The sequence below is a fragment of the Siphateles boraxobius genome, unplaced genomic scaffold (genome assembly GCF_051911475.1).
Source record: "Siphateles boraxobius isolate OS27281-9 unplaced genomic scaffold, OSU_SipBor_1 13, whole genome shotgun sequence".
Taxonomy (NCBI): Eukaryota; Metazoa; Chordata; class Actinopteri; order Cypriniformes; family Leuciscidae; genus Siphateles; species Siphateles boraxobius.
Window position 1 is genome coordinate 1,474,603 of NW_027508733.1, and position 12,093 is coordinate 1,486,695.

At 38.4% G+C, this 12,093-nt stretch overlaps 1 protein-coding gene across 6 annotated transcripts in view; it reads left to right on the forward strand.

Moving 5' to 3' along the window:
* impact (impact RWD domain protein) overlaps window positions 1-12,093 on the forward strand; it is a 49,012-nt gene that overhangs the window by 35,655 nt on the left and 1,264 nt on the right. For 5 of the 6 annotated variants that reach the window (XM_077225849.1, XM_077225850.1, XM_077225851.1 and 2 more), the window contains 2 exons: window positions 1,638-1,728; window positions 5,514-5,648. In XM_077225849.1, coding sequence (XP_077081964.1) covers window positions 1,638-1,728; window positions 5,514-5,648 — 226 coding nt within the window. Of the gene's footprint in view, window positions 1-1,637; window positions 1,729-5,513; window positions 5,649-5,842; window positions 5,945-12,093 lie in introns of those variants that run through there. The other variant, XM_077225852.1, reaches the window with a different exon arrangement.

Below are 12,093 nucleotides of genomic sequence, written 5' to 3' on the forward strand. Positions count from 1 at the left end.
AGATTTTGGGCTGTTTGGCTTTTCATGTGTTTCAGACTAGCGGAAAGATCTAAAGTACACATTAAGTGTCTATTTTATTTTACTTTATCTATTTGTGTCTGTAGGTTTCCATTAATATATATATATATATATATATATATATGTGTGTGTGTGTGTATATATATGTTATTGCCATATATATATATATATATATATATATATGTGTTATTGCCTTTATATATATATGTGTGTGTCTATATACATATATATGTTATTGCTATTTATATATATATATATATATATATGTATATAAAAGGCCCTTTTTTTTAAATGAGTTTTGTTCTCCACTTCAGCAGCTCTTAAATACAACATAATACCCTTTACAGTTTTATTCCTGCCTATATTCTGAAGGTTTTTACCGAGGGGTTTGTTTCAGTAAAACAAACTGGTGCTCTTCGGTCATTTTTGACAGAAAAAAATTACTTTTTGTTTTTTTAGAATTTTTTTCTTCATTGGAATGGTAAGAAACTTGGTAAAGGTTTTGCCACTTGCTATGTGAAAAATAAATCATGGACATGATTGGAACAGGTTAAATGGTCCTGTAAACAATAGTCACACTTGTGTTTCTCGCGGTCAGAAATGAGCGCATTGGAAATGAACGGATGAGTTTCCTCTAGTGGAAGCGTTTGGTACTGCAGCCGAACTACATCTCACTGAAATATATTTTTTTTAGATATCAGGCTCAAGTTTGAACTTGTTTAGGTTTATGGCTTTGATTTTCTTGCAGTTTTAGAGTAAAACATGTTTTTGAAAATATATAGGCCTATTTCATATAAAAATTGAAAATAGTATTTTTGTACAATTCTATAACTTTTTTAAATTCACTTTTAAAAACTTTTTACATGTCAGCAATAATCTGCCATGTGTCGTCTTTGAAAAGAGATCAGACTTCAGTCTGTCGCTCTAAAACATTCAAGATTTACCAGTTTAAGCTGGAAATTAAATTTTAGGTCTAAACTCAAAAAGAGAATGAATGGATTATAAATACAGCATAAATATAATTTAATACCATAAAATCCCCTAAAAATACACAAAATAAATAAAAAACATTATCAAACTAAAATATAGTACATTAATTTTGGTCATTTTTGACCGACACATGAAGAGCACCAGAGGGTTAATAGGAGACTTGATTTCGACTGCGATTAACACAGATTGGCCACTTTATTCACATGAGATTCTCTATTCCCGTCTCCGACACACATGATGAGCTGTGTGTGCTGAACGGTCTCTCCGGGCAGCGAAGTGTCTCTGGGCTGTTAGTGAACTGACTGTCAACACTGGGTGTCATTCACTCCACACAACTATTCCCCAAACGATGGACCTTGTGGTCCCAAAACCCTCAATGTCGAGCCGAAAACCTCAGCGGGGCGTCCTGATTTCCCACACTCCTCCCTGTGCCTGATATTATTCCTCATCCAAATCCTCTCCCAATTTCGCTCTGAAATACACCCAGAAAACCCCAGACGCCTCGCACACACGCGTAATGCAAGAGAAAGTCACTGAAAGTGGCCATTGTGGGTTCGCAGAGCAAAGAGCTGTGATTCTCTCCAAGTTTTTCCCACATTTATTTCCCAATCCCCTCATGTTTTCATCAGGATCTACTTGGAGGATAAAGACTCGTTCCTGCAGGACTGTGAGGATGATGGAGAAACTGCTGCGGGGGGGCGATTGCTGCATCTTCTGCAGGTAAATGTGTGTTTGTGTCAGGTGACATATTGGCTAGTGGATGTTATTCAAGATATTATGTTTTAATAGGTTTTCTTTGTTCAGTTCTTTAATTATTTAAAGGTTTAACCCAAAAATGTACATGTCTTTCAAAAGGAGAATTTTTAAACGATGTTCAAGCCGTCTTTTCCAATATATCAATATACAACCAAAGAACATGATATGTCCAGTTCAAAATATATAAAATGCTTACAAAGGCTGCATTTATTTGATGAAAAATACAGTAAAAATGGTAAAATTTTGAAATATTTTTACTATTTAAAAGATTTGGTTTCTATGTAAATATATTGTGAAATGAAATGTATTTATATATTAGAATATTTAGATTAATATTCATCATATTATACTGATTTCTGAAGGTTCATGTGACACTGAAGACTAGATTAATGGTGCTGAAAATTCAGCTTTAATCACAGGAATAAATGACATTATAAAAAATATTAAATTAGAATACAGTTATTTTAAATTGTCATAATATTTAACAATACAGTTGTTTTTATTTGTATTTTTTAATCAAATAAATGCAGCCTTGGTGAGCAGAAGAGACTTTTAAAGATTTATTTGAGGAACAATACAGTAAAAACAGTAATATTGTGAAATATTTTTACAATTTAAAAGAGTGGTTTTCTGTTTTAATATACTGTGAAATGTAATTTAGTCCTGTGATATAATTTTTTTTTAAAAATTCAATATATTCAAATTTGAAACATCTCAAATGTAATATTATTTCACAGTTTTTACTGTATTTTCATCAAATAAATGCAGCCTTGATAAACACAAGAGACTTTTCTCAAAAGTATTTAAAAAAATCATAATTATTGTAAGCTTTTGACCAGTAATGTATATCAGCAAGCACTGAATCAGCTCGACGCTGCCTGGAAACACTGGTTTAAAGCGCCGGATCTCAAGCATCTTCAAGCTGCGCACGTATTGAAAGTCAATGGATCATTTTAGCAGGCTTGTTGATATGCTGTGGGATTATCCATGCGCTGCTCCTGTCTTGATCCCAATTCCATTCTTGCGATGTCAGATATTTGCACACGGATATGTCATTCATCCGTAATCTTTCCTCTTATCTCCCCTTCTCTGATTAACGGCATCAAAACCCTCCGGTGTGAAATACGACATGACACTGTAATCTCGATTTCCTCGTTTCCGTCAATAACCTCTGCGAAAAACAAGTCGTGATGTTCGTTAAATTGAGGAAACGGAGCATCTGTGCTGGTGTTTCTCATGATCTTCAATGAAGTGTGGTTTAGTTTGTCGCAGGTGGTTTTGACTGGAACATCATGTATTATGAGTTTCGATGTGGCTTCAGTTGACGGACACGTCGTTTCTAATCTTGCACTGATACTCCAGCGACTTCACTTTTCACATCCGAGTGAAACATTTTTATTTATTGCTTTATGCTTTTTTAAGTAAAATGTGACATATTATACTCAAAAATTCTTCATACAGCGACTACCAGTAACATTTATAAAAACTTGGGAGCAAAAATGATTGGGACACTTTGAGCTGATCATGTTTTTATGAAGTGTTTTTTCTTCAATAACTAATGCACCTTTTTACAGCACAGACTGAACAACATGAAGCATTGCTTGGTAATAGTTTGAGCTAAACTGGTATTATCTAATTGTGTAGTTAAATTTAACAGCTGACAGATATTCAACATAAATCATGTGTGAGAGTCTAACAGAAGGACGGACAAAACCAGTGAAATATCAACTGATTCTAGTCATATTTTATTACCATTTTCTAAACTATAGCGAATAAACTGTGATAATGTGAGAAATGTTGAAGGTGTCTGAATAAATGTTGGTTTGACTATGTGAAATAACTCGTGAAGCGGCCTCGTAAAAATTTCGAAAGGATTCGGTGGGAAAAATGCTGTAAAAATCTAAAACACGGCCTGTTCGAGAGCTTTATTGACCTCTTTCTTGGTGCATTGATGAAAATATTCCAGTGAAAACTAACAGCCGTTCACATGCGATCATTCAGCCTTTTGGAGTTCATCCCACTATTTCCTGTTTTTCCGAATGTGACGGCATGTTTGAAAGAGAAAAGACTATTAATAGAGGTGGCATGTGCAGATGTTAGTGATTTTCCCCTTCACTCCGGCTTCACCCAGCTTCATCCCTGTGGCACGCTGGGAAAAACACAAACGAGGACTGTAAAGGCACTTGAGAGCTGTCATTCATTTCAAAGGCCATATTTTCTCTATTCTGCACTTTTAAGCAACTCCTTTCCCAAACAGGGACTGACAGGCTGTGCCGTCTTGGGGGAAAATGTGGCTTGAAGGAAACATTTGTGAATCTTTACATGCACAACTTTTGTTTCAATCGAACTGAATTTATTCCGATTGATGAGTCTGATTAGTGTTTACATGAACGCTAAACATGTGATCGGGTTGATGTGTGTGTTTATATGTCACAAGTTGTTTTTTTTTATATGCACACACTGCACAAATACACAGAGGCTACGTTCACATTCAACCAAATAATCCGTCAGTAATGGGATTGACGGCTCTATCGGACTGAAAAGTCTTCATGTAAACGCCTTAATCGATCCGATTGAGCTCGACCCGAATGACATCTCGATCGGATTGAAAGGAGGTTTATTCCTTTTCTGATCCGATCCAGAGAACATGTGAACACTTGATTGGATTGAAAACCAAAACTGAAAGGATTGCGCATGTGCAATGACGTAGAAATAGCGTAATGATGTATGACGCACGGAACGAGCTGATCTTCCTATTGATTAAAGTGTGGTGTAAACGAGTGTCTCGTCCTCCTATAATCCCGCATTTTTACTGTGTGATGAATATAAGCAGCGGCACAACGGTTCATACGCTCACTGTCTCCTAATTATGACCTGAAATAAATATTAAGTTTAAAAAAAATAAAGAACCAATGTAGGAGAATAGTTATTATGCGCAGACATCAGGAAACTCTGGCTACGTTTACATGCACAACTTTTGTTTCAATCGGACTGAATTTATTACGATTGATGAGTCTGATGAGTGTTTACATGAACGCTGAACATGTGATCGGGTTGATGTGTGTGTTTAGATGTCACAAGCTTCAAATCGGAATAGATATTTTGACATGCACACACTGCAGGAATATACAGAGTTTCCCGATGTTTGCGCATAATAACTATTCTCCTACATTGGTTCTTTATTTTTTTAAACCGAAGACTTAATATTTATCCATTTCTGGTCATAATTAGGAGACAGTGAGCGTGTGAACCATTGTGTCGCTGCTTATATTCATCACACAGTAAATATGCCCAAAAACCACCAGTCGTGTGTGTGAGAGTCTGAAACGAGGACTGGTGGATGTCGTCCTGCTCCACTTCACACACGCAGAGAAAACAGGATTATAGACTGACGAGACACTGGTTTATACCACACTTTATTCAACAGCTCGTTCAGCGCGTCATTACACTATTTCAACGTCATATACGATTTATGCGGTTTTCAATCTGATCAAGTGTTCACATGTTCTCTGGATGGGATCAGAAAAAGAATACCGACCCTTTCAATCCGATCGAGATGTCATTCGGGTCGAGCTCAATCGGATCGATTAAGGAGTTTACATGAAGACTTTTCAGTCCGATTGAGCCGTCAATCCCATTACTGACGGATTATTTGGTTGCATGTAAACGTAGCCAGTGACGCGTAATTAAATTTATTTTTTTTACTTTGGCGAACACCGCTTACATTTGCTGTCCATTCTGTCTCCCAGATCCTGGATGTGCGTAACGTGCTGGTGGTGGTCTCTCGATGGTACGGTGGGATTCTGCTGGGACCCGACCGCTTTAAACACATCAACAACTGTGCCAGGAACATCCTCATCCAGGAGGGGTACACAGACACTTCAGTAAGACTAATGTACAAATGTGTACAATGCAGACATTAAGAAAATACAGAGTTCTGGCATGAAACTCTAGAAGTTTCAGGATAACAGGTCCTTAACTCAATCGGTTTGCAGACGCATCGTTATCTGTAGGGCACAGCTGATTGGTTCCTGCTGTATCAGTAGTAGGGATGTGACTGAGGATTTCTTTTTCCCAGCGGTTAATCGATGCGTGACAACACTGCCAGCAGCCATATCACCCTGTAGCCCAAGACTGGTGCCCACTGAAGCTCAGCAGGGTTGAGGCTGGTTAGTATCTGATGGGAGACTCCTGGGAAAACCAGGTTTCTGCTGGAGGAGGTGTTAGTGAGGCCAGCAGGAGGCGCTCACCCTGTGCTCTGTGTGCGTCCTAACGCCCCAGTGTAGTGACGGGACACTATACTGTCAAAGAGCACCGTCCTTCGGATGAGACGTGAAACCGAGGTCCTGACTCTCTGTGGTCATTAAAAATCCCATATAAAGGTCTTTCGAAAGAGTAGGGGTGTAACCCCGGTGTCCTGACCTCTGTCCATCATGGCCTCCTAATCATCCCCATATACTGACTGGCTTCATCACTGTCTCCTCTCCACCTGTAAGCTGGTGTGTGTGTGTGTGTGTGTGTGGTGGGCGTTCTGGCGCAATATGGCTGCCGTCGCATCATCAGGGTGATGCTACACATTGCTGGTGGTTGAGGAGATTCCCGCTTCTATGTAAAGCACTTTGAGTGCAGAGAAAAGCGCTATATAAATGTAATGAATTATTATTATCATTAACACCAGTATCACCATTTAAATAAATCGCTAATTTAAAGGCGAAAGTAAAATGCGCGAGTCTCCGCATGTGCATTCATAATGTTGCGGAGCAGAGCGAGCGTTTTTCGTGGACACGTGCGCATTTTAGTTTCACTTTCAAATTAGCCCCAATTTGGGAGCGGATTGCGTTAAAATCGTGAGTTCAATAGCCTTTTATTCTTAATGAAAGACACAACAACAAAACAGTACAATGACAAATTCGCTTAAATAGGTGCTTTTACACCAAATATTCCGCCATCGTCTCGTCAGTCAGTTCCTCACTCTCGTGATTAATGAGATCTGACTCCTGCGACGCTCGTTCAGCTCACGGTTTATTAAGCAGACACGTTCAGTTTTTAATTGTAGTGTCTGTTCTCTAACTGAACTAAATTATTTTATTTTTAAGAAAAAAACGAATTGACGGTTCTGTTGGTTCTGAACACCGTCAACGGGGAGTATCATAGCAAGCCTAATCAGTAGCCAATGAGTTTGTATGTTCAACCTTCATATCGTCGCTGCCCGATGAAACTCACGTATGTCCAAAACGGTTACTTTTCAGGAAGTGTAAAAAACACAGTAATTTCAAAAGCAGTTGAACGTAGCGTTGCATACTTGGTACGGCATCTTTAAATGTAACCATATTCCTGCCAGTGTAATGATATAATCCACATTTGACCAAAATCGAGTTTAAATGTACATACGTGCATATTTTACAGTAACGGTGGTCGATACGCGTTCTTCCGATCATTAATTAGAATGACCAAGTCGCGTTTCATATTGACAGATGAATAGGCTACGCTCAGTTTATTAAATACGCTCAGTTTATTAAATAGCCTACGTCTCATTTTATTAAATACGCTCAGTTTATTAAATGTCTCTTGCAAACTATGAAGGGACAATGAATCAATACACTGACAAGGCAATGCTAGACTGATACTTTGTTTGCACAGTCCTACCGTAATTTTGTGAATATATAATAAACTTGAGAACAGTTGTCAAAAACAAACGTTTGCTGATACTTTACCTCACAGTGTTATTCGGCTCTCCAATGCTGAGCTTCCAGAGACGCATAAGATGAAACTTCACGAGACCGGCGAGATGCTCCCACATTGTGGGAGATACGCGGTGTGATTGACAGCTTTGACACCAAATGGATATACGTGAAAATCAGATGACATGATTTCACAACTTTTCATTGGTCATTTAGATAATGTGAAGCTTACTGTAAACGGAAATAAACATGGACATTCTGTCCGTCGAAAAATCTCAAAATCGGCAAAATCGGCATACGCGGTTTTCATCGGACAGCGACGATATACTTGGTCAGCATTTGCATTAGTGGTGCAGTGCACTTTTAGAAAACCCTCCACCTTCCCCAGCTCCACCTGTATAGATCTGTAATTCATGTCTGATATATTGTACAGCAGCAGCATGTCGTGTGTGTATTGGCAGTAGAAAATCCCGTATTTGGTCCCGCAAAACCAAATATATCAACATTGCCCGACCCATTGACAGAACTTTTAACAAAACCAAACATCATTGTGAACATCTTTCTGTTCTAGTGTGTTATTTAACGTAAGCAGCCCTGCCACCTTACTCTCTAGCAAAGGTCTTCTGTTGACACATTTAGATTTTTCTTTCTGAGATTTGTCTCGTTGTCGTTTTTGAGCACTAAATGTTCAATATTCCATTTTTTGGTTACTTCTGTGAATTTGTATGAAGAGAGAAGCTCTGCTCTCGAGTGTCCGCCACTCACTCATCCAACAATCACAGTGATAAGGTCACACAAAAACCAGTTCTGAGGAGATTTGCCGGCATGCGCCTGACTTCTTCTGAGGATTCATTTGTTTGTTGTTTTCTTTCATTTCTGTGCAAATGAGGACTCGCGCGCAGCTGTGGGGCTGCTATGGTTACCCGGATAATAGAGGCGCTTCAGTTTATATGCAGACATACAATTATACACGTGTGATATGATTGTTTAAGATTTTGCTAGAATTCATTTCAAAAACCTGGACTCCATTAAAGCAGCAGCACATGGCTGAGGAAAACACAAGCGTAAAAAAACAAAGCTGTCACGTTTCATCAGCGCAAGATCCTATTTTGTGGCATGTTTTGAAATTGGTATCACATCGTTACGGTGATTGGCGTTAAACACATTGCAAAAACACACATTTCTTCTTCCGCTTCTATTTTAAGCCGTGGATTAATCCTTTGATTGTGGACTTTATGAGTTTTTTTCTGAACTTGACAGCCTCAGAAGATGAACCATCAAACTGCAAAAAATGATTTTCTTACTTAGTATTTATATCTAGTTTCCAGTCCTAATATACAGGTCCTTCTCAAAAAATTAGCATATTGTGATAAAGTTCATTATTTTCCATAATGTAATGATAAAAATTAAACTTTCATATATTTTAGATTCATTGCACACCAACTGAAATATTTCAGGTCTTTTATTGTTTTAATACTGATGATTTTGGCATACAGCTCATGAAAATCCAAAATTCCTGTCTCAAAAAATTAGCATATCACGAAAAGGGTCTCTAAACGAGCTATTAACCTAATCATCTGAATCAACTAATTAACTCTAAACACCTGCAAAAGATTCCTGAGGCTTTTAAAAACTCCCAGCCTGTTTCATTACTCAAAACCGCAATCATGGGTAAGACTGCCGACCTGACTGCTGTCCAGAAGGCCATCATTGACACCCTCAAGCAAGAGGGTAAGACACAGAAAGAAATTTCTGAACAAATAGGCTGTTCCCAGAGTGCTGTATCAAGGCACCTCAGTGGGAAGTCTGTGGGAAGGAAAAAGTGTGGCAAAAAACGCTGCACAACGAGAAGAGGTGACCGGACCCTGAGGAAGATTGTGGAGAAGGACCGATTCCAGACCTTGGGGACCTGCGGAAGCAGTGGATTGAGTCTGGAGTAGAAACATCCAGAGCCGCCGTGCACAGGCGTGTGCAGGAAATGGGCTACAGGTGCCGCATTCCCCAGGTCAAGCCACTTTTGAACCAGAAACAGCGGCAGAAGCGCCTGACCTGGGCTACAGAGAAGCAGCACTGGACTGTTGCTCAGTTTTGCATGTCATTCGGAAATCAAGGTGCCAGAGTCTGGAGGAAGACTGGGGAGAAGGAAATGCCAAAATGCCTGAAGTCCAGTGTCAAGTACCCACAGTCAGTGATGGTCTGGGTTGCCATGTCAGCTGCTGGTGTTGGTCCACTGTGTTTTATCAAGGGCAGGGTCAATGCAGCTAGCTATCAGGAGATTTTGGAGCACTTCATGCTTCCATCTGCTGAAAAGCTTTATGGAGATGAAGATTTCATTTTTCAGCACGACCTGGCACCTGCTCACAGTGTCAAAACCACTGGTAAATGGTTTACTGACCATGGTATTACTGTGCTCAATTGGCCTGCCAACTCTCCTGACCTGAACCCCATAGAGAATCTGTGGGACATTGTGAAGAGAAAGTTGAGAGACGCAAGACCCAACACTCTGGATGAGCTTAAGGCCGCTATCACAGCATCCTGGGCCTCCATAACACCTCAGCAGTGCCACAGGCTGATTGCCTCCATGCCACGCCGCATTGAAGCAGTCATTTCTGCAAAAGGATTCACGACCGAGTATTGACTGTTGTGTGCATAACTGAACATAAATATTTGAAGGTTGACTTTTTTTGCATTAAAAACACTTATTTTATTGGTCGGATGAAATATGCTAATTTTTTGAGACAGGAATTTTGGGTTTTCATGAGCTGTATGCCAAAATCATCAGTATTAAAACATTAAAAGACCTGAAATATTTCAGTTGGTGTGCAATGAATCTAAAATATATGAAAGTTTAATTTTTATCATTACATTATGGAAAATAATGAACTTTATCACAATATGCTCATTTTTTGAGAAGGACCTGTATAAACATCCTTAAATCAGGAAGCATTTACTAGATGAGTAAAATACATAATAAATCTTGTTTTCCGATTTAAAAAAACTAAATTAAGTGAGTTTTTGCTTAAAACAAGCAAAATTATCTGCCAATGGGGTAAGAAAAATAATCTTAATTCAAATGGAAAACAAGATTATTTTTCTTACCCCATTAACAGATAATTTAGCTTGTTTTAAGCAAAAACTCACTTAATTTAGATTTATTTTTTTATCGGAAAACAAGATTAATTTTACTCATCTAGTAAATGCTTCCTGATCTAAGGATGTTTATATATTAGGACTGGAAACTAGACAAAAGCGCTAAGTAAGAAAAGCATGTTTTGCAGTGCACCAAAGAGCCCATTACGAACAACATGCCTATTAAAGACTACTGTGTCTTTTGTAAGAAAAAAAAAACTTAATTACTGTAATTTGAGCTTTTGTCTAAATTGTTTGGTTATTCCACTCTAGATCTATAAGAGTAAGTGAATGTAGAGTCGAACCACTGCGGAAATGCATTAGCCAAGAGAGGACTTGTCCATGCAACACTAACCGCAGAGAATGCATTAATGTGTCGTCTCTGTAACGCAAGTTCATCTTTAAAAGCTCAAAAACTCAATCTCACTAACGCAAAAAAACAACATTTATTCAGACTCCTTTAACATTTCTCACATTATCACAGTTTATTCACTGTAGTTTAGAAAATGGTAATAAAATATGACTTGAATCAGTTGATATTTCACTGGTTTTGTCCGTCCTTCTGTTAGACTGTCTCACGCATGAATTATGTTGAATATCTGTCAGCTGTTAAATTTAACTACACAATTACATAATACCAGTTTAGCTCAACCAATCACCAAGCAATGCTTCATGTTGTTCAGTGAGTGTGTGTAAAAAGGTGCATTAGCGAAAGAAAAAACACTTATGTTTATGTCAAAACATGATCAGGTAAAAGTGTCCCAAATGTTACTGGTAGTCACTGTATGAAGAATTTTTGAGTATAATACGTCACATTATTTTGCAATCCTCACTTACATAAATGAACTATAGTGTCCTGCACACACTAGCAAAAAAAAACAAAAATGATATCTGGTGTCTGAATAATGTGTGGTTTGACTGTAATTCTTCATCGCATCGCCCACATTTTGGCTTCCATAAAGAACGGAAGAATCCGTCTTTGTGATTCTTGTAAAATAGCACATTGAGATTTGTAGTTTTAGCCTGAGTAACACACGTGATTGTGGACATTGATTTCCCGACGCTGTGCATGTCTCCGGCTCGGATACGTCACGCTGTTCTTTCAGTGTGAGGATGAATGTTGTGTTATCTTCACAGTTTGAGCCGCTTGATCATTGTGTTCTGGCCACTGCTGCTCTACAGTCATTAACATACAATGCATAATAACACCAGCGTAGCCGGAGACGTCACGTGTGCATTCATAAAAATAGACTCGTTCATTTGGACTCTATTGGGTCCCTAGAGACACAATTTAAATAAGAAAACAGTCTAAGGAATCGGTGCAAGTTAATAAGCCTTATACTCGCACATGTTGAGGATGAATTGGTCAGAATGACAATGCCATTATTTGTGGCACAGTTGCTTTATATTGCATCAGCAATGCAAGATTTCATCCTTGTACTCGCAAATTTATCCTTTGAATGAATGAATTTGAAAATGTATGTGAGAAACTGGATCTGATCAAGGGCTGGAAATTGTT